At 38.2% G+C, this 22,321-nt stretch overlaps 2 protein-coding genes across 3 annotated transcripts in view; both read left to right on the top strand.

The window, feature by feature from the left end:
• kdrl (kinase insert domain receptor like) overlaps positions 1–7,101 on the top strand; it is a 48,904-nt gene extending 41,803 nt beyond the window's left edge. For both annotated transcript variants that reach the window (XM_044363363.1, XM_044363361.1), the window contains 3 exons: positions 855–933; positions 2,119–2,222; positions 4,794–7,101. In XM_044363363.1, the coding sequence (XP_044219298.1) occupies positions 855–933; positions 2,119–2,222; positions 4,794–4,977 (367 nt within the window). In that variant the 3' untranslated portion in view covers positions 4,978–7,101. The remainder of the gene's footprint in view (positions 1–854; positions 934–2,118; positions 2,223–4,793) is intronic.
• Positions 7,102–18,793: 11,692 nt separating this feature from the next.
• cdx4 (caudal type homeobox 4) lies at positions 18,794–21,894 on the top strand. Its single transcript, XM_044364213.1, is given in 4 exon segments — positions 18,794–19,235; positions 20,500–20,645; positions 21,447–21,576; positions 21,579–21,894. Coding segments are annotated over 4 exon segments (936 nt in total). The 3' UTR covers positions 21,797–21,894.
• Positions 21,895–22,321: the final 427 nt, after the last annotated feature.

Genomic DNA, 22,321 nt, shown 5'->3' with positions numbered 1-22,321 from the left:
TTATACCTGCTAAACATTAGTATGTTAGCATTGTAATCATGAGCATATTAGCACGTTGACATTTGCATTTTGCTCAAAGCACCTCTGTGTCTACGCACAGCCTCACAGAGCCGCTAGCATGGCTGTAGACTCTTAATCTTATTGGCTCAAATCTGTTACAGTCCCCAATGAACTTGTTAAGACATTCAAAGGAAATAAATCTCCTTATCTTGAAGGCATGTAAACCTACCCTCAAATTGTTACAGTTCCAACACTGTGGTCTGTTATGCAAAGGAAATGCCTAAATCATTTTCCCACTTTGCACTGAATATTATCCAAAACAATTACTGTTCCTGCAGCACTCAGACTAAACTCTTCCAGCAGAACATTAAGGTCTGACTTGAGGACAATGACAGACCAGATTGGCACATGATAAGAACACCACATGGCCAGCTCGATGGCCAGAGAGCTTTTAGTATTGTGGCTTCTGTAAGGAATTTCCCCAAAAACCGTAGCGCCTCCCTTTAGATTTATGTCCACTTAAAATAACATTTGTTTGAGCTCTTGGGTTTTCACAGATCCTCCAAGTGTGTTTATTGAGGAGGTGTTGAAAAGCAGTAATGACAGTTACCCCTTAAGCTAAATTAAGCAGTCGTTTTAGCCTCTCAGTGTTGAAATGCAAAGTCAACAAGGTGTGTTTTCAAAGTACAATGTCATAGATGCTACACGTTGTTGATCTAAGTGATTAAGTTCCTGCGGTTTTGTTGCTGAACTTTGCCTCTTGGCTCCAGTGTAATCAAACGATTCTCTGAACAGAAACAGAACATTTTTATTTTGGAGTCTTACCCTGGAATTTTTTTTTCTTTTTTTGCCAGGAACATCAAGATCCGTCCCGCTAGTGTGAAAACCTTCGACGAGGTTACCATAGAGGACGGGACAAATGAGAACCATGGGGTGAGTTATTCATCCTGACGCTATTCCAGACACTCCACCCTGGATCCTCAATCTTACTGTTTACTGTATGAGAGGGTATAACATTCATTTTAAAACTGCTTTGAATTGGTTTTCATCCAGTGTTCAAAGTAGCTGTTGATAACTTTATTCCTCTGCTCTTATGTCATGTGAGATCCCAGCAGACTTAATACTTGGCTCGATTTTGTTCAGTTTGTTGCTACTACTTGTCATATCAACACCGTGTCCTACAGATACAAGTTTGTATGTTTCATTTAGTCCCGAGAATCAGGATTCCCTGCACTGCTGCCATCAAACACTGGATGGCCTCCAACTTTCTCCAACTGAGTTATGATAAAACTGAAGTTCTGGTTATTGGTGCTTATCGTATTTCTAACCGCCAGCCCCACCTTGGAAAGTCCACAGCTATCCTAAAACGTTCACACAGAAATGTAGGAGTTGTTTTTTTATCCAAACATCAACTTCAATCATCACAACAAGAGTCTTGTACAGTTTTGCTTTGTACAAATGCAAATTTTTGCCAAATTCAAAATAAAACCAGTGCTTCCCAAAAACATAGTTGAGCAATTATCCATGCTTATTTTCTCTAGTCTCAACTATTACAATTCATTAGTTGCACTGTGTTCAATATGATGCAGCAATTTGTGCAGAATGCAGCGGCAAGGCGTCAGACCAACACTAGATGAAGAGAACACACACATCTCTACAGAGCTGCTGTTGATTACTTTTAAAGTTGTTCGTGGTTTGGCTCGGCTATATATTTCTGATCTTTAACTCCTTATTCTGCATCTAGAAAGTCTGCCTCTCAAACCGGTCCAGGCTCAGAGCAAAGAGGGATCATACTTCTACTGTTTTAGCTCCAACACTGAAGAACAAACTCTGAATCTGTGCCACATTTTAAAAACCTACCTGTATAGGCAGCCAGTTTTATAAATTATTACTCTTAACACTTTTATGATTTTGAGTTTTTTGGGGTTTTTTTTGGTGAAATATCACTGTTTTAGCATTTTGTAACATTTTTGAAAGATTCTATAGAAACAAAGTTTACTTTATTTCTTATTTTTAGATATTTGTTCACCTTAGATAACAAAAAAAGAGAGAAAGAAAGAAAGATGGCATTTGGAGTTTTAATTAATGACTTTCTGTCCATCTCTCCATCCTCAACAGGGCGGTCAGTCAGACAGCGGGATGGGTTTGTCCTCTGACAACATGAAGACTCTGAAGCGATTGGAATCGTTGGCAGGCCGACCGCTGAGCATCATGGCTCTGGCGTACGTACACTAAACCACATCAGCACCCTCTACATGCTCTGACAATCATACATTAACACATATATACACTGGAAGAGAATGCAGAATATTGCTTGGAAACCTCCCTGATGTGCTGGAATGTAGACACAATAATTGTCATACACACACACACACACACACACACACACACACACACACACACACACACACACACACACACAAAGTTGCTGCTGGCCTAAAAAGAAGTCAGTGGCTAGTTTTCTGAAGATAAACAAAGGAAAAGTGGGGGGGATGAAGCTTGAAGGTTACAAACTGAAGGACATTTCAGTTGTTTCACACACTAAAACCTCTTTGTTTTCAAATGAGTCACAGCTGTCCGCTGTTATCCACTGCTAGGTAACAAATGATCTCAAGAGTGACGTACGTCTACAATGTATTCCCCAAAATCCTGTGGATCATCTGATGACTTTAAGATGTGGATCCTGTGAAGAAAAGTATATAAAACTGAAAGAAAGCGGGAAAAAACACTGAGACAATATGTTCTTGTTTACAAGGTTATCTGAGGATAAAGTCAAATCTGAGTAAAGTTTCTGTAAATCTTTTTCTTATGAGGGTCTCTGTAGGTGTCTTAAGGCTTAGATATTAAGTACAGCAGCCAGGACCGGGTTAATTTTCATGGTCATACCCCTGAACTCAGTAATTACACTTTAAACCTCACATCATTATTCTGCTGTTCTCTGCACAGTAGCAGTTATTGATACTCCTTCAAAGTATTGTGGTTTCCACTTAAAAGATTAAACGGAGGAACAGCAATAAAGCAAATGTTAATGTTCCACAAATCTCTGTTACGTTAAAGACGAAAGAGTGTAAGACAAGTTAATGTCACTGTCTGTAGTGCTGTAATTAATCTCCTCACTTCTACAAACACCCACATCCTCTCACGTCTCTTTAAAACCTCAGAAACTGGTGTCAAGGCTAAAGAGACTCGTTACCGTCCCGCTCGTGTCATCAGGGCCCCTGCCATGGCAAAGACAATCAGTCCAGGCATGCAGAGAATGATCTATACTTTGAGGGGAGGACTTCCTTGCTGGGCAACCGCTCAATCACTGCCACCTTTGAACTTAGGAGGGGTTTACAAAAGCCTCCACGGCTCCTTTTGTTTATCACAAGTCCACCTGTTAATCCCTCAGCCTTCAGCAATCCTAAACACGCAGGACAGCTTTAAGTCAGCGCTGATTTTTAGAGCAAAGAACTTCTGTAAACTGCATTAAGATGACTCATTTCAATTCACATTGTACTATTGTCATCTATTTTTGATGCCTGGTTTAGCAGGTTTTCATCAAGGAAGCATTCCAGTACAGCGGTGTCACTTATCCCTGCTGGGCTCTGACCCTTTGGCCTCGAGAGAGGAGCTCTGGAAACCCTTGGCAACCTCCAAAGACAATAGCAGGCAATTACTCATATTCTGAGTATCAAATGAAGCAGAAAATCTCAGGATGATTGATTACATAATATATGAATGAGGAAAGGTTTGTGTGGTCGCACAGCTTCACAAGGAGCATTTTTTCCATCTAAAAACATCAAAACAACTCCTGGTTCCATTGTGAAAGCGATTAAGTCAAGTTCTCTTGGAAAAAACAATCTTGTCTCACAGAAGGGTTGATAAGTTCACAGTTGTTTGTTTACTGCAGCACCAGTTTTCACCCTGATAGTTTTTTCTACAAATAAAAACCTTATTACATTATAATCATTTAAAAGACTCTGCAATCATATAAAAAGTCTTGATATAGGGGTTTCAAGTATTTTAAAGAGGACATAGTCATGCATTTAGAGAAAAGCCTTGTGGCAAATTTTGGTCCTGTGTCTCATCTCTTTACCGGAAAGTCAGCTGATCATGCTGTTACGCCACATTGGTTTGTTGTGTCTGTGTTTGTTTTTCAGTGTTTTTTTGCAATTAGCAGTGTCTGTTTATTGTAAAAGGCTGATGATGTGTTCATCTCTATTAGGCACGTTTATGCTGCCACGACTAGGAGAAATGAAGCGAACTTTTTGAAGACAGCGGATACATTTTAAAATTGAGATCATGACAGAACCAGGAGGCATTTTTGTTGCCGTCCTTTTTGCTGCGGGGTTAAAGATCCCGTCCACACATGTTTTAAGACAATAATTTGAATCTCATATGGTTTTTCCACAAAAAAAGTTCAAATACCTCGTTAAACATCCTTAAAATCACATCTATTCCTTCTCCCTCATTGAAAAAATCTATGAATATACAAAAAAGTTTGACTACTGATCATAAGATGTCTGCTACTTCATACTGGACCATGATTCACTTCCTAGTTGTGATTACACAGAATTATACTTGTGAGCAAAGAGAAACTTTCCCAGGCTTCTAGTATCAGACTGCACATTCATTGTCCTACACAGTGATGCTCAAACATCACAGTGAATTCACGACAAGTAAAACACATTTTTGAGTGTAAAGGGCATAAAACCTGCTTCCATATAGTGACAGATCAGTGTAACAGCAGCCTTGTGATGGTGATATTTCCTGCTTATGTATATATTCTGTTTGTCTGTGTGTATTTTCAGCATGAAGGCAGCGAGTAAGAGCAAAGAGTCAGTGCTAACTGACACAGAAAAGGAGAAATATCCACCAACTGTTTCCTCTCTGGACTTCAGTCTGGATGATTCAGCCCTGGATGCTGACCTGGAGTGTCACAGCCCGCCGCCTGACTACAACTACGTGGTGCGCTACTCCACCCCACCTGTGTAACCTCCTGCTTTACCCCTGGAGAGTCTGACCGACAGCCTCAGAGCCTTTGCTTTGTTCTCCTCTGTTTTGACTCTAATCTGTGGACTGTTCTTTACCAAACATTTGAGAGGGAAAAAAAAGTGATATTCTCTCTCAAAGTGTTTAGAAAAGACACTCTGAAATGACTCATGAAACAACTGTAACTAGCATCTTCCAACTTACAGGGCACCTACTGTGCAACTAAAGGAAACCTGTAAACTGTTCATCATTCCTTCCCAGTTTTCAGACGTAGGCTGACGTTTATGCTGCTGGTCCGTTCCACATTCACTGTGATATGTCAAACAGCTGAAAACAGGCTCAGGTATTTCTTTGATCTACTGTGAAAACCGCAAAGATTCCAACTTTACCACAGATTCAAACATACTACAATTTGAGGCTTTTCAAGTTTATATAGAGACTATTTTATCTGTTTTAATTTTCTTTTCATAAATTAAAAACTGGAAAGTATTTTCTAATGCGGCTACATCCGTCCATATGAAGGTTCAGTTTTGCTTAAAGCAAAAAGCAGATGGATACCAATATGACATTGATTATTAATTATGAAAGGTCTCTTATTTGAGGTGTAATTGCTCCTGTATTTTCATTAAAGCTCAACTAACTCAGGTTGACCCAGAGTGACAGAGGAGAGGGGTACTCTGTCATCTAGCTCTTTTTTTTAAGCTCCTCCAAGTTATGGAAAATCACATGTTAATGGAGGAAACAGGGTAGAGCTGAGAGAAAGACCAGACGGCTTCACATTTAACTTTACAGCTCAACCTCGAAGGCATTTAAATGAAGAGTTATATTTCGATTCTTCCTCCTGTCCGATCTGGTGTTGAAGAAACTCAAACGCTTTGTGTTTTTTGCTCGGTCAAACTAAGAATGACAGCGAAAAGGAAAACCAGAGAGCCTCATGAATTTGTTTATTTTCTTGTGTACAAACATTAGAAACATGAGATTGGAACAGGATTTCATAGGAACAGTCTTCTTCAAAAGCACTAGTAAGAATAAATTGTGTATTTATTTAGTTTGTAAACACTGTCACTTAGTCATCCAGTTCTGTTGTACATTTAGATACATATTTAAAGGTTAACCTGAGGATTTACCGGCTCAGTCTTCCTGATATCGACACTTCAATCCAGATTTATATGCTGTTCGTGCTGCTGTATTCACTGGTAGTAAATCTGAGGGAATCTGCTTCTGCAGAAATGTGTGTGTAGGTATTCTCCGTCCTTCGTCATGTGCGTAAGTGTTAGTGAAGCTTGCAGGGCAGGCTACAGAAACTCTACATGTGTATAAAAGTAGCACCAGTCTGCTCTGGTTCACTGTAGGTTTTATTATGTGTTCAAATCTCCTTGTTTTTAACACCATTTGTTGTAATTCAGGATATATTGAAAGTACTTTGGACCAAACCTTCATTCACACATGTATTACAGTACAGATACCCTGTAGGAGAGCGGCTAGCTTTGTGCTTTTTGACCACTAAAGAAAACAGTTTTTTGTCAGTGAGTAAACTACAAAATGGATATTTTGAAGCCCTGTGTATTTCCAAATGATGTCTTATTTGTATAACGTGTTGTTTATGTGGAGAGGAAATGATTATGCACTGATACTGTATATCAAATATAATGTTTTTGTATTCTAAAGGTATATTATATTATTATCAAGCAGTGTTGACGGTCACATGTTACAAAGAACTGATTTTATTTTGCTTTTCTATTTAACATCAGTATCTTACATAGGAAATTAACGTTTACAGTATTTGTTCTATTATTTTTTTTTTTTTGCCAACCTAACATCAATGTATTGTTTTCACTTAATGGATTATGTTGACTTCTTATCTGTCTTAAATTTCAAGCTTCATCTCAGCTTCTGCTGTTACAATGACATATAAAGATTTAAACATGAACGCAAAGATAAATATATTTGGATAAATAACCACAACTAATGACAACCTGCAGCAGTTCAAACCATCTACCAAGCTTGTCTTCCTGTGTTGTTCATGTAGTGTAACGAGTTAGTTTTACTGAAAGTAATGTTCCCCAACACTGTTAACTGAGCATATGAAGTAAATAAATAAATAAAGATCTATATATTTATACATTACTTGCTGTCTGGACTCTTAATTACTTAGAAATCTTAATGAGGAGCCCTGGAAACACCATGAAATCCAGAAAACTAGTTACATCTCTATTTTATTAAAACACAAACTGGTAATGCTCAAAAGATTTTTTAGCCAATTTAGCATGAATTAAATATCTCAACAACTTTTGGATGGACTGTCATGAAATTCTGCGCTGATATCAATTGTCTCCAGAGGATGAATCTGACTGACTTTCGTAATATCCTGATTTTCATCCCCATCATCAGGTAAAAATTAAAATGCATCCAATACTTTGATTTATCTAACAATTTGGTTTTCTTTACAATTAGCATTACACCCTCACAAATCTGCTAGCATGGCCACAGACTGGCATGAACATGTAGCAATTTTGCTTAATTTAATCAAGAAATAATCTGCTGAAAATGACTCAAATCCAGCTAAAAGGCTCACAGATCTATGCACAATTTGTGAGCTTTGGATAAGTTTTCAAAACATCATGACTACATGGTTTCAATCAGTCCAATGAAAACTTTAATTTAATTCTTAATCCAGGAAATCCAATAAATCTACAGGCTATTTATGAGTCATATGCACATTCTTCTCAGTGATGATCACTAAAGGTTAAAGGTCTCCTCTAGTCATGCACTGAGACATTTAAAATGACTCTCCTTTCAAAAATAAAGTGTGTCACATATGGTTTTTCCACAAGAAAAGTTGATTTAACTTGTTAGTTCTTAAAAGCACATCAACACTTTCTCCTTTCATCGAAAACTTCAGAATCTTTGAATATGTAAATACTGTTCATTTTAAATGTTTAACTGCTCAAAACAATGTTTCTCCTACTTCACCATGAAGTCCACTCTCATTGTATGTGTGCTGGAAGTTATAAGAGTGTATATCACACTTCTTTAAGTTGCTTGATTGGTCTCCAACATATTTGTGAAGTCACAAATTGTCCTCCTACCTTCACCTCTTCAGATGAATGTGAAAACACATCCATCATTCTGAAAACAGGAAACAGAGAAAAACAGTGAAGTAAAATATAAGAAAAACATGTTTTTGAGTGGAGGGGGGCTTTAAGATATATACATCTAGTTTAATAAATAAAAAGAAAACTCAATCTTCAATCAACAGAAAAAGAAAAAAAATATATATATACAGTCTTCCAAATGTGCTTCTTTATTACAGTATTTGCTAGTAAAAGAGAGTCCACATTAAGACTGATAATATAGTCAACTGTAGCATATGTAAGTCTGTGGTTCCCAACAGTTTTGACTTGTAACCCTTCAGACAAACTGTTTTGACTCCTCGTCAACATTGCATTGCACCGAAGAGGTGTATTCCCATTTTTAACTTGAATATTTTTTGTAATAGTTATACAATAAACAGTTTTTATTCCTCTATTTCAGAATTTAAAAGAAAGAGAGAAAAGACAGAAAAATTAAAGGAATTTGTGTGGCTGAAATTTCCTAAGACCCCTCAGATTCATCCCTCAGTCCCTTGTGAGATCCCAACCCCCAGGTTGGGAACCGTTGGCACAAGTAAGTATGACCTATAAAAAGTCCCTCAGCCTTTTTTTTTTTTTAACCTACTTTTGATTCACAGAATCAAATGCGCCTTGATTATTCCCCTTTGAATTCTTAAAACATTAATGAAGCGGTATGTTTGGATTGGAATGTGCCATCAGTGTTCAGCCCCGCTGTGGCTCCTTGGACTGAGAGACTCACTTCCTTGCCAGGACAAGGTGTCGGCAGCCTGTCTGTTCACCGGGACAATGCCCCTCCGAGCGGGAAAGGAAGGAACTCTTAATCATCCTGGTCACGACCGGAGGACGCCACACACAAGGCTTCCTATGGGAGCGCAGTGCCCCTGCTTACTGGCACTGGGTGTGTCCACGGGGAACACACGCTACAGGACAGGTTGGGCCATCAACTGTCCTCAAGGGCCCGCTTGTCCTCACAGGATTTACTATGTTTACCGTAAGGTGAGCGCCCAACATCACACCCAAACACATATCAGCAACCTCTGACTACTGTGGACTATTTCCAGAATATCAGATACAAACAAACAAGGGAAGGATGTTGAAGGGAGGGGGGCTCTTGACTGTCATGTTTTTTTTTTTTTTTTCTTTTGGTAACAAACATAACAGGCTCGTGTAAAAACACTTACACACAGTGTTTTTCCATACAGGCAGAGGCATGAGGACTGCCCTTCTTCTTTCCTGAGGGACCGCTGTGCAGCAGCTCTGGCACTCACTAAAGAGAGTTTATAAAACCTTAATAATAATTCACCATTTCCAATCCCAAAAGCCAGTCCAGTTTTCTTTAGTCAAAGCAGCACTGTTTATATCAATAATGACAATGACAAATGACACAGGGAGTCTTTGCCTTGCTCCAAGTCCAGTGCAAATTATCTGACAGGTAGATTAAAGAAAAAAATCATAATGGTGCAGTTTAAACGACCCAAAACATACGGCCAAGTTCTGCAAAACGCTTGGAACAACCGACCTGCCAAGTACCTTGAAAATCTGTGTGCAGGACGAGAACTGCTGCTGTTTTAAAGCTGCTCACAGCAAATATTCATTTGATTTAGGTTTCTTCTGTTTACTGAAGCTTGTATGATGCTAATCTATTAATAAAAACTATTCATGGCCCTATTTTTGAAAGAATCCCCACTTTACATTTAGTGCCTAAAACTTTTACACAGTATTGCACGTGCATTTTCCTTTTTTTAATGAATTTGCAAAGTGTCCTCAGGAGCTGAAAAAGGTACAATGTAATATTACTATAAATATTATTAGTAGTATCCAGGTATGTAGTAGTGAGTAGAGAGGGCCCTGACATCAAAAATCCTGGAATTAAAAGTTCGTTTTAACTGCAATTTGGAAATTTGAGATTGTTAACATTATATGTAAACTATACTAAATCATAAAGTGGCTACTGAGAAGTCACAGCTGTTTGCAGTAGTTTACACTGAAAGGAGATTTGCGATACTAACATCAAATATTTATTGTACATTATAAAACAGTCTTGTTGATCTATATCAGAGTTTGGCCCAGATTGTTGTGCTACACCACTGTTAGAAGTGATAATAGTAATAATAGTGATAGTAGTTAATTTTCTATGTTTTGGCCTACAAGAATCCTGTAAGACTCCTAAGTGTCAAGTGAGGTAAGTTTTAATTATACAGGCCAATGTAAAATGATTACAAATTTTCCACAGAGGCCTGAACAATCTGTACAATAAATGACACCTTCTATCCTTAGACCCTCAATAAATAAAGAGAAACTGCACAAAAAGCTACTGTAACAGGGTGAAAAAAGGAGGAACCTTAAGAAGAGCAACAGGAAGGATCCATCTTCCAAGATCTGCTCCGTCAGGACTTATAGAGTTTTTTTAAAAATCAGGGTTTGAGAGGTTATAACATTTAGAAATGTCCGGTTTGTGTCAAGAACCTGAGCAGTCTGTTCGTATTTCCCTTATTTAACAATTGCATTTATGAAAACAACCTCTCCCCGCCCTGACCACTTCCAGGGTCTCTTCCCAAAGCAAACAGAGCTGCAAAACACTCCATCAATCACTGAGAAAAAATGATGTTAATTAATTCAGTAGCCTCTAAAACTGAAGCCAAATACACATCCGGGATCCAACTGAATCGGTGCAGCTTGAAATCCCATCATACACTGATTTGGGGGCCACTGACCAAACACTACAATGAAGAAGAAAAAAAAGTTCCTCCTCCCTATATAAATGGCCACACAATGCTATTCCCAGACCCCTGCCCATGAAGGTGAATGGTGGGTAGGCCACATCCGAGCCTCTCACCTAAATGCAGAACAATAAGCCGGATACTGTCCCTCTAAAAAGCGTTAACTCCAGTCCAACTTTAACAAGCAGCTAAATAAGCTAAATAAAGATTTTGGTGCAAAGGTCAATGAGAAAACAAACAACAGATCAACATCATCAGGTTTAATGTGATGCCATGTGTAATAGTTTTGTGAATGTTGAGATTATGAAGGTGCTGGACAAAACAGAAAATATCAAAAAACAGAATCTGCACACAGTTTTTTCTCACACAATATTTCTTTACTCATAAGACGAAGAGTCTGCAGACATGAATGTTTTAAACCAAGCAAGCTCTAAACCTTCTTAGTTTAGTGACGTAGCATGCTAACATTTGCTAATTAGCAATGTTTTTTTTATTTTTTATTTGGTCAAGTCAATTTTTATTTGTATAGCCCAATATCACAAATCCCAAATTTGCCTCAGGGGTCTTTACAATCTGTACAGCAATACAACATCCTCTGTCCTGAGACCTCAATTTGAATAAGAAAAAACTCCCTTAAAAAACAAAGCTCTGGATAAAAAGAAATTGTAACATGATGATGGTGCCAGATGAACAATTAAGGGATCACCAAAGTTATTACAATTTATTTTGATTTTGTGTACCAAATTGCATAACAATCCATTAGCTAGTTTTTGAGTAATTTCACTCAAAATTGAGACATCTGTTGAGATATTTCAGTCTGGACCAGAGTCGTGGACTCATGGACGTTGCCGTCACTAGAAAGCAACATGCAGACACTACGATTCTGTGCCAGTAAATCATTTATAAACTCTGGGTGACTCAGCAAACCGATTACTTCCAAGGGAAAAAACAATCAGGCATTTTATATTCATTCATGAATAATGTATGATAACCTAAGCCGCACACTCTCTGGTTGACTCAGCAAACTCTGGTTGACTCAGCAAACCAATTACTCCCCCCCCCAAAAAAAACAATCAGGCATTTTATATTGATTCATGAATGATTCATGGTAAACTAAGCCACATAATACCACCGCAAATGTTGGCAATGCAGCAGAGATCAGAGACAACATCTGCAAACTGCTCGTGGCAGCAAACAGGACGTTTGATGTCCCACATTTGGGTTCATCAACTGTCCTCCAAGAGCAGCCACAAGAGCAGCAGGGTGAGTCGACAGAAGAAATTTCACAGAAAAAGGATTACCGCACACACACACAAAAATGCATCACAGCTCCAAAATAACCCCACCATGTTCACATTAATTATGCCCCTGTGGTCCCGGCATTTTTTCCCATGATCTCCTGGTGTACGAGCGCTCTATACACCCTTTACCCCCTGCCAGAGAGGTAAACAATGGGGGCAAGTGGGTGAGCTGGTTTCTCTGCACTTTTGCCTTTGAATGGGCATTGATGAATCTGAAGGCACCCGAGGGTGCATGGCTGACATTCGTACGTTCGTTCTCTGGAAACTATTTGAAGATCAGCATCATGCAGCTCATGTTATCACTGAATCTTATAGAATCAGGAGATGATCAGGAGCGCTTTACTTATCTGATACAAGCCTCTTTTCTGTTTTTTCCATCGGTAAACAAACAGGGAATGGCAGGAGGGTGAACACATGCTATGAATATAGTAAACATTGAGCAATATATGGCTGGACTTCAAAATTCAAATTCAGACCAACGTTACAAGCTTTCGTAGAATGTGTTTTTAACAGATCCAGTAAAAAAAAAATTATATTTGAACTCCGTTGAATTGATCTCACTAATGCACAACACATGAGTTGCCTGACTGGGATAAAATGCCACTTTATAATTTCCTGAAGTGAGCTTGAAGATCCCCTAAAGACATGATTTGGGACATATAAAAATCCTCTGCTTGGAATGATAAATTGTGTTTGACATGTTTTTCCACAAAAACATGTTTAAGAATCCTGAAAATGGCATCTTCTCCTTATTAAAAATCCAGAAACTATGTGCACTGCAGGCTTAGGAAGTCGTATACCGGACCCCATTTGGCTCCAAACTAGTTGTGATGTCACAAAACATGCTCGTAAGTACAGGCCTTAAACTCAGATTTAACATGAGCGCAGAGAAACTTTCCACTTTCAGCAGATGAATGTGAAAACAGACTTCTAGTAACAAACTCTGCACATACATCATTCTGCACAGTGAAGCTCAAACATCCAACTGAGGGAACAAAGAAGAAAAACACATTTTTGACCGGAGGGGGACTTTAAAGTTCTGAAAACCCTAAAAAATCAGCAAGATCACAGATTTTTCATGAATCATTTCCTCGAAATTACACAGGCAAGTGGTACTCACAGGTGGAGTCACCAGATGTTTGTTAATCTTAAGGCTTGTTTGCTCTTTTCTGGCCAAAAGTTGAGAAATGAGAGCAAACTTTAAGATCCTTGAGCACAGTGAGATAGAAACTGAAGCTGAACTTCTTTGCTAAATGTTTTATCCACATGTTTTATCTTGGGGGCTTCAAATGATGACGCTCTCATTTCCCACAGAATGTGTGGATGTCAAAGTCAAAGTGAAATTTCACAAAATGTTCACTTCCCACACCACCAGTTTGTGTGTCTTCCCACTAGAAAAAACTCCCACAATACCCTGCGGTTATGATGTCATAGTAGGCTATCACAGGGTTGCTGCTTATAATTTCTAGGCCTTTTTTACACTTACCCCCGGGGTGTAGAAAATGTTCACGCAAACAAAAACAACTCGTAAAACATATTTTACAATCTTGCCAACATCTATTTCTGCTATAGCCGGAATAAATAAATCAAATATCCTTGGATGTGACTTTGTGTTTGCAGTATCCTTCTTTCCATGTGTTTTACATTACAGACGACAAACTAAAGATCGTTGCCTGTGTTTCAGCCATGCAAGGCGAGTTTCTCTAAAAATAGTAGCAGATGGTCCCGTTTTACCTCCTTCCCCGCAGAGAAACGCTGTGGCCACTTCAATAACACCAATAAAGTTATGCAACAAACTAAATTCTTGGGCTGCTTCATTGCTGACTGTTGCTGATCTACACCATATACAGACTGCTGAGGTCAGGGAAAGAAGTGACTTTTGTCCAGTCCAGTGAGGTTATCTGAGGGATTGTCATTTCATTTCAAGTCCATTCAGTGATTGTCAGGACATTTGTCAAAAAGCATGAAAGAGTTTACTTCACTTAATCACCACATGCACAGCAAATGCAATAACTGGAGTTATTTTAAAGATACTAAAACATACGTCTGGTCACTCTAAACTAGAGGTTTGCTCCACTTTCTTAAACAATCAGAGCATCTATGAGAGCAGCTGACTAAATTGAGGTAAGATTGTTTTCTTAACTGTGGTTTCTGAGGTCAAAAATGAACTTTTGAACCTCAGCTTCTACGCCAACATGGACATGATGTCCTTAAAGTTTTCCAAAAAACAAAAAATCTGGATATTTGAGCACCTACAATGTCACTGTAATGGGCAAACTAACTGCTTTTTTTTTTTTTTTTTTGCTCAGAGCTCATGCAATTTGTCCAAACACGTACTATAAAACTGGTATTACAATACAGTTGGGTTTAATCCAGGAAACCTAAACCCAAAACATGTTGGATATCATCACAATCACCCCGTCAATCCTTTGGCTTGAACTCTGTACCTCAGTATATTGAGCTGTACAGCTGTGCAGAGAAACCTCTGCTGACTTCACACATAACAACATAACTGACGTGTTTCAACACTGAGACAACATTCATATCCGTCTATCTATCTATTTACCTTTCTTTATCGATCTATCTTAAATGATAGCACACTAAATCTACAAATATTTCAGATACAGCTGAAGAAATTTATATCTGTGCATCCTTGAGGAGACCAAGGACATCATATAATTGACTCAATTGTGCCATCTAGTGAATACATGTGCATTTTGTTCATGGAGGGTATTTACTGTGCCTCACTCAAAGGCTGCACCTTATTTTATTACTCTTAATACAACTGGACACTCCTAGTTAATCTCTGCGTGTTTATTGCTGGTGACACAGATAAGATATCAGATAGTATAAGAATTGAAGAATTGAATCTTAGACTATAAATATTCCACAAGGAATGAAAAATAAATGTGATTCATGAATCAACTATTAATCATTACCCTCAAGAGTATCACTTTACTTTAAGGCTTCCTGTTTATCATTTATAAGCAGCACTATGGTTTTAAGCAAATTTAAAGGACATTTTAAGTGTTTATTAATGTATTTACAGTATTTTACAACCAATTATAACTTCTCTCATGAAGACATACACTATATTCTTATAACTGTGTTTTACCATACTGTCATTCATTATCTGTTCATACACCAGCCTCCTTTTATGGGTGTAATAAATCATTTATTAAATGGCTCAGAAATACTAAACAGGCGGATTTGAAGTAAGATGTTTATCCACTCCAGATTTAAGGGAAAGTGTGCCGTCAAACAGAGGTCACATCTTGTTCCTGTGTGCTCAGTTTAATCTGTAACGAGTCTGTTCTTGTTGAACACCAGACAAACCGAGGCGATGATGTCATTGAGACAGAAACTGGAGCTGCTCTGAGTCTGAATAACAGGACAACGCTGTTTTACACATGAATCACAGCTGTATAGGCACTTCATTCAAATCACATTGGATAAAATATCTCAAAGCAAATCAGTTAATCATGAATTATCTGATGACGTTATCAGTTGCACAAATAATTTTCTGCTTAAGCTTCCTCTTGAAAGGACTATATAAACATAGAGTATATACTGGTAGGTGAAGGTCACAAATATGAACAGAAAGTGTTCAGTCTGAAGCAACAAATGTTGCAAGAAATGAGTATCCATGTGATTTTTCTGTTTAAATTACTCCTCAGTGCACATTTTCATAATGACTATCAGTGAAACAATTGCCAAAAACTGAGATATCTTTCCGAGTATTTCCCCTTTTTATAAACACTCTTTCTCTATGATGTGTTCATTAAAAAGTGCACCAAAATCCACCTGAAACATTTATTTATGGTTGTTTCATGCAGGGAATAATATCGGTGCAAAGTTTTTATTACACTCTAATTGAACTACTAAGTAAAATATTAGGCTATCTCAGGATTTACAGCTCAGAGAGACAGTTGTCTGATGTGCACACTGTACATGATGATTTATTGACTACAAACGGCAGAATAATAGGTTGTAAATTCAGTTTCGAGGCGGGTTTTCCCCTTTGAGTCCCTACAGTTTGATAGACTGATTGATAGATTGACGTTATTGTCCATCTCAGCGGATTTTTTTCTCTTTGGCTTCTCCCAGAATACAGTAAAAAGTACATACAATACAATATTTAAAAAAAAAAACAAATGGGCAGGTAGCAGCAAATGGGTATACATAATACCAGAGAGCAAGTCTTATATAATAACAAGTCATCTGATAGAGTCATTCTGTGTCCAATGCCTGTATGTCATGGGTAATAATAGACTTCTTGTATATATTCTGGCTGGTCCTCGGGGCCCTGAATCGATGGCCAGACGGGAGCAGCTCAAACTCTGAGTGTAATGGGTGTGAGGCATCTGCAGTTATATGTTTAGCCTTCCTGTGTACAGCACTGTCAGATATATTGCATAGTTGTTTTTGTGACTTGCAAATAAGTTTCCCTGCAATGCTAACAATTTTGGAGAGCTTGTTAACGGGAAATACACCTTTTCCTTAATAAATAATGCTCATAGTGCTCTGACTCTGGTCACAATCTTGATATAGTCTACTGTACATTATGAAATCATGTTTGTTGGTGGAGGCTGCCCTCTTGAGGTAAATACTCGTGTGAGTAGTCGCACAGCTTTTCATCAATGATCACTTTAATTACAGCAGCTCTGAAATCCACAAGAGGGCAACAGTGAGTCACAATCATCCACCTACACACTGTGGAAACTGCAGGACTATAAAACTCAGTGCAAGAACAGTAGTCTACAGTGTAGAGGTGTAGACTGATGAAAACTGGCTGGGAATAAATATAAAAGATTTTAATAAATTTAATAAAATGCACAATGGGAAAGTCATGTACAGTATTACCATGTGTTTACTGGTTCAATAAGTTACTTCTTGACCTGTTTGACCTTTGTGTCTGATCAATATTTCTTTTCTGAGATAAAGAAACTGAGAGGGTTTGATAAATCAGACACAATATACAGAAACTATAGAGCTCTATCAGCTACTATCAGAGTTCTGACAGCCACATTATGTGTTTATTTTAGTGAATGTAACAGTTAGTTATTTAGTTTGTTAGTTTGTTATTTTCTCCAGCTTTAACATGGCAGTGCACCAAAATGTGTAAAATCCCTGCTGCAGACACTGATAAGCCAGAAAAAACTGGTAAAACTTGATACTTAACGTCATCTTCTTTAAACAGCTGACGAACAGAGAGCTGGCCGTGAACTGTCAGAGGACAACTCGATTAGACTTGTCTCATAAATATTTTGTGGTCAATAAACAGATGCTTGAGAGGCATCCATCAGCGTTTATGACTTTTAGACAAGCCAATTAGTCAGCTCAGCTAAATAGGGCCTCAGACACCTGCCCAATTATTTGAAAAATACCAAGAAATGACAGATAAATATGAGAATAAGAAGTAAGTCGCATAAATAACTTTGCTTCAGGCCACAAAGTGGTGTGTAGAGTTGTCCAAGTATGAAGATCTTTACAGACGCACAAGAGTTTAACTAAAACTTGGGCCCAATAGATGACACCCACAGGAAAAAGGACATTGTAAAATTATTCTTAAACATCCCATCTGACATTTAGATTTAAGTTTCAACGTCTTGACCTAAATGTACTATTTTCCATCATCAGAATGGTTGAATTTGTCACTTTTCAGTAACCAAGTGACTGGATCTTAGTTTCTTCATGACATTCATGAAACGTTGCTGCATCAAAATCAAGTAAAAAGCACAGAGAAATAAACTGACTGTATTTTCACGCGGCAGCAGAGGATGATGTGTCGAAGGCCGCTGTTTGTCACAGAGGGGGTTGTTGGAGTTTCCTTGTAACCGGAATTAGCTGTGAAGTGCGACCTTGAGGTGTGAACACGGAATACGAAAGGTCCGGCTTGCCCCAACAAAAAGTCTCTCATACTTTGCACCTCGTTTGCAAGTGAATATCTTGACAAATAAAGTAGGATTTACGCGTGAAGCGTGGTTGGGAACGACTGAATTCCCATAATAACAGGTTTTTAGGCCCAAGACAATCTTAAACGTGTTGGATCTGCTGGATTTAGTTGGGAAAGAAAAAAAACCTTTAGGACTAATGCAGAAAATAGTCTTCTAACTGTATTCTAGTGGGCTTTAATGCAATTAATTATAAATGGAAAGTGCATTCTTGTAACAGTCTATGATAAAATATATCAGCGCGCAATTACGCACAGGCCTTTTTTTTTACTTTATGCGTTTGTGGACTTGTTGCCTCGGTTTATTGCTGGTTCGTGCAGCATGTGCAGCTGATAGGCCGTGGTGTTAATGTATTCATGAAGTGGAGTACTCATGTCCAGGATAGGCCCGCTGTCAGGTGATGACGCGCTACGGGACAGGCGCAAGGGGACAGCTGGGCCGGCAGCACCGACCACTCTCATTTGGATGCAAATCTCCAAGAGTTGAGGAGTCGGCTGACGTCAGGAAGGCCTTAGTATACCTTTACCATCTTGTCAACAGAGCCACATCATGTGAGACTAGAGAAAGACTGGAACTACGTCGCATTTCACTTTGGGGAACCCATTTGGACTACAAAAACAGCACAGGGATTGTTTTTTTTAACAGTTTCAGGGCAACCATGTCGCCTTAAAACAGGCCACAACACCCCCCTTTGCTGTTTTTATTATATATAATTGTTTTTAATACAAATCATGTATGTGGGATACCTACTGGATAAAGAAAGCGGCATGTATCACCAAGGTCCAGTAAGAAGATCAAGCATCAATCTGCCTCCACAGAACTTTGTTTCTACGCCTCAGTACCCCGACTTTACTGGATACCATCATGTGCCGAACATGGATACGCACGCACACACACAGTCTGCGGGAAGTTGGGGACCTACATATGGCGCTCCACGGGAGGACTGGGGTGCATATAGTCTGGGACCACCTAATACTATTCCCACACCCATGAATAACTCATCTCCTGGACAGGTTCCTTACTGCTCATCTGAGTACAGTCATATGCATCCTCCAGGATCTGCGGTGTTACAGCCGCCACCGGAGAACGTTACTGTTGCACAACTTTCTCCTGACAGAGAAAGACGCAATTCATTCCAGTGGATGAGTAAAACCGCGCAGTCGTCCTCCACAGGTGAGTCTATCTAAATCATTTTCCCTTTGTGGTGTCATTTTATAAGCTGAAATATTTGCCTTATGTTTCATTTGTAATCCAAAACAAATTGTGCACAATTTGTTATGTTTGTCTGGCAGTTTCATATCAATTTGTCCAATTAAATAAGGATGATACACATCAAAAGGCAAAATGCATTGTTGGAAAATAATGTCAAAAGTATAAAACATGAAAATGCGTGAGAACCTCGTCAAAAAATAAAAGAAGAGAGGGAAAAATGGACTAATGTGACACTAGCCTTGTGCAATTTCCTTACATTTAATAGGAGTGTGAGAGTCATGTGCAATAATAACAGCACAGCAGAATCAAATGTGCACATTCATTATTTCCATAGCTAATAAATTTTGATGGGAAGATCATCTCAGTCTGCTGTGGAAAAAAAAAAAACAAAAAACAAAGGTGTGAGGAACCGGCGCCAGGCCCAGTTGTGATGTTAATTCCTGTAGATGTGAGGTCGACTTCCCTGTCACATTGTTTCGTGTTTTGAGTGTTATCCGTCATATCCAGGCGGTGGCCTTTGCTTTCAACACCTCTTCACTTTGATATGCACCAAGCTCCCTTCCTCTCCGAGAGTTATATTGCCGGAAAGAGTGACGTTTTTCACAGCTAACGTCTCCAACATACTGTAGGCCTTTTTAGTAGCCTGTAAATAACATTGATACCAATCCAATATATGTGTTTAGGCCTATATAGGCTTAGAATTAAAGAGCCATTCTGCTTTACACTAACTTATATTTGTCAATTTATATGAATATGTGTCCATAATGGGTTATTTTGTGAAAACATTTGTCACATTTATATTCAAACTTGCAGTCATAAAAAGTAGACATGCAGCCTCATAACAGGCCTGTATGATTGTAAAACAAGTAGAACCGTTTCCAGCATGAACTGCACGCTGTCAGGACTTGATGTTTTCTTATTTTCAGTGTCGTGTGTGATGTTTAACATGCCACTAGAGGATCTGATTGGTGGCTGTTTGAAATTCACTGTGCTACAGCTGTCATCAAAGCGACATCAAAAAGCCCAATTTGCGTATGTGTAGACAAAGCAAAGAGATGTGGATTTAAGACGCAGCTAATAAAGATGCTATGCGCAGATAGGCCGGTCCCGGCATGCAGCCTCCTCTGGGTAAATCTTCCAGTTCAACCACCTGGATGCCAGGAGTTGATCACTGGAGTCTAAAAAAAAAAAAATTAAAAAAATCTTGTTTCTGTTTGTTTCACAGGTAAGACACGGACGAAGGAGAAATACAGGGTAGTGTACACAGACCATCAGAGACTGGAGCTGGAGAAGGAGTTTCATTTCAACAGATACATCACAATCAGGAGGAAATCTGAACTGGCTGTCAACCTCGGTCTGTCGGAAAGACAGGTAGGTCTAAAAGATCCAAAAATACTCCTGCTGGCTTTATTTTCAACGTAGAAAGTTGCAACAAACTATTTAAAGACACGACATACAGTATATCTCATAGCCCTCATGAGTGGACACCTTATAGGCTTTTAAACAATATAACAGCCGTTACAATACGTAGTAGTTACGGAACATAAAAGCATTACCTTGGATATATTTAAAGCAATTTAACCCGGGATAACTATTATTATCTTTAGTTAGCTATTTTATTAAATAAATTAGGCTATTGATGTGTGATAATTCTGTTTTGAAATACAGAAGTAATACGTATTTAGATATATACTGTATATGCTCAGGATGCATACACAAGTTAGTATATTCAATTTAATTTTTTAAATGGTTAATCAGCAAATATTAGTCCTAAATTATGGAAATGTATTCCTTTATTTATTTACTTTATTTACTTAAATTTAAACTAAATGCATTAAATTAAATTTACATTTATTATTATATATTTTTTATGTATATTTATATGTCCTATGTATTATTTATTATTATATATTTGTTATCTATTATTTCTTAAATTTCCTATCTATTCTTTTAAAGGCATTTTATTGTATTTGGAGGAATATGATGCTTAAGCGAAGTAGCTTACGCCCAGAAATATCCTCTATATATAATGTTTATTATTGTTATTTACGTATTATTAATTTATTAATTCCCTGTGTACATACATGTTTATTTTATTTTAATTTATATAGAATAGCACGTAGATTAAAAACATACAATATATTTAACCTTATTTTCTTTGTGCACTCTCAGGTGAAAATCTGGTTTCAGAACCGCAGAGCCAAAGAGAGGAAGCTCATCAAGAAGAAGATGGGTCAGTCTGACGGCAGCGGGGGGTCTGTGCACAGTGACCCGGGTTCAGTGAGCCCTTTGCCGGTGCCGGGGTCCCTCAGCCCCACAGACATCCACGGCTCTCTGTACCCTCCACAGGGAATGAACACCTTGCCATCTATCAGGAATATACAGCCAGTGACTGTGACTCAGTGAAAGAGTTTCACCCTCTGGACCATCATAACATAACTGAGCACTCCGACACGCTGACAGGACACTTGATAGGCAGCCAGAGGATCAGCTCACGTCCTGAAGCACCAAGCTGTGGATAAAGATTTGATTTACAGCAACGAAATGCTGGAGGCTCTTGAAATATCGCTTTTTTAAAAATAGAATAGTTCTAATAAAATGGGGGATTTAAAAAAAAAAACGAAAAAATCAACGTGTTTCAAAACTTAAAAGCTTTAAATTGTTTGTGAGTTGATAAGATATAAATATCCTTTTTGTATGTGATGACGTGTATGTGTTTGTGAATAAAAAAATGAGAATTCAGGGACCTTTTTTTTTTAAAATGAAGTTTTAAACTGGATGTCACACTGTGGACTAACTGCTTTGACTTGACAAATCATTCACACCAGTTTTTCAGCACAATTTATCCTCTTTAGTGAAAGCAGGGAAAAGAAAAGCGAGCAGCTGTTGATGATACGGGTCGTTTGATGGCAACGTTCAAAAATGTAAATAAATTGCTTTTTTTGCAGTAAACCTGTCGTTTTCTGTCATTTCTCTGGTTTGAATTGTGTATCTATCTATCTGTTTTGAACAGTGCATCTATAGTTCACCTACTTTCAGTGTGCTTG

Source organism: Thunnus albacares, chromosome 10, assembly GCF_914725855.1.
Source record: "Thunnus albacares chromosome 10, fThuAlb1.1, whole genome shotgun sequence".
Classification (NCBI taxonomy): domain Eukaryota; kingdom Metazoa; phylum Chordata; class Actinopteri; order Scombriformes; family Scombridae; genus Thunnus; species Thunnus albacares.
Note: the sequence above shows the minus strand (reverse complement) of the source record. Positions and strands in the feature narration are given on the sequence as shown.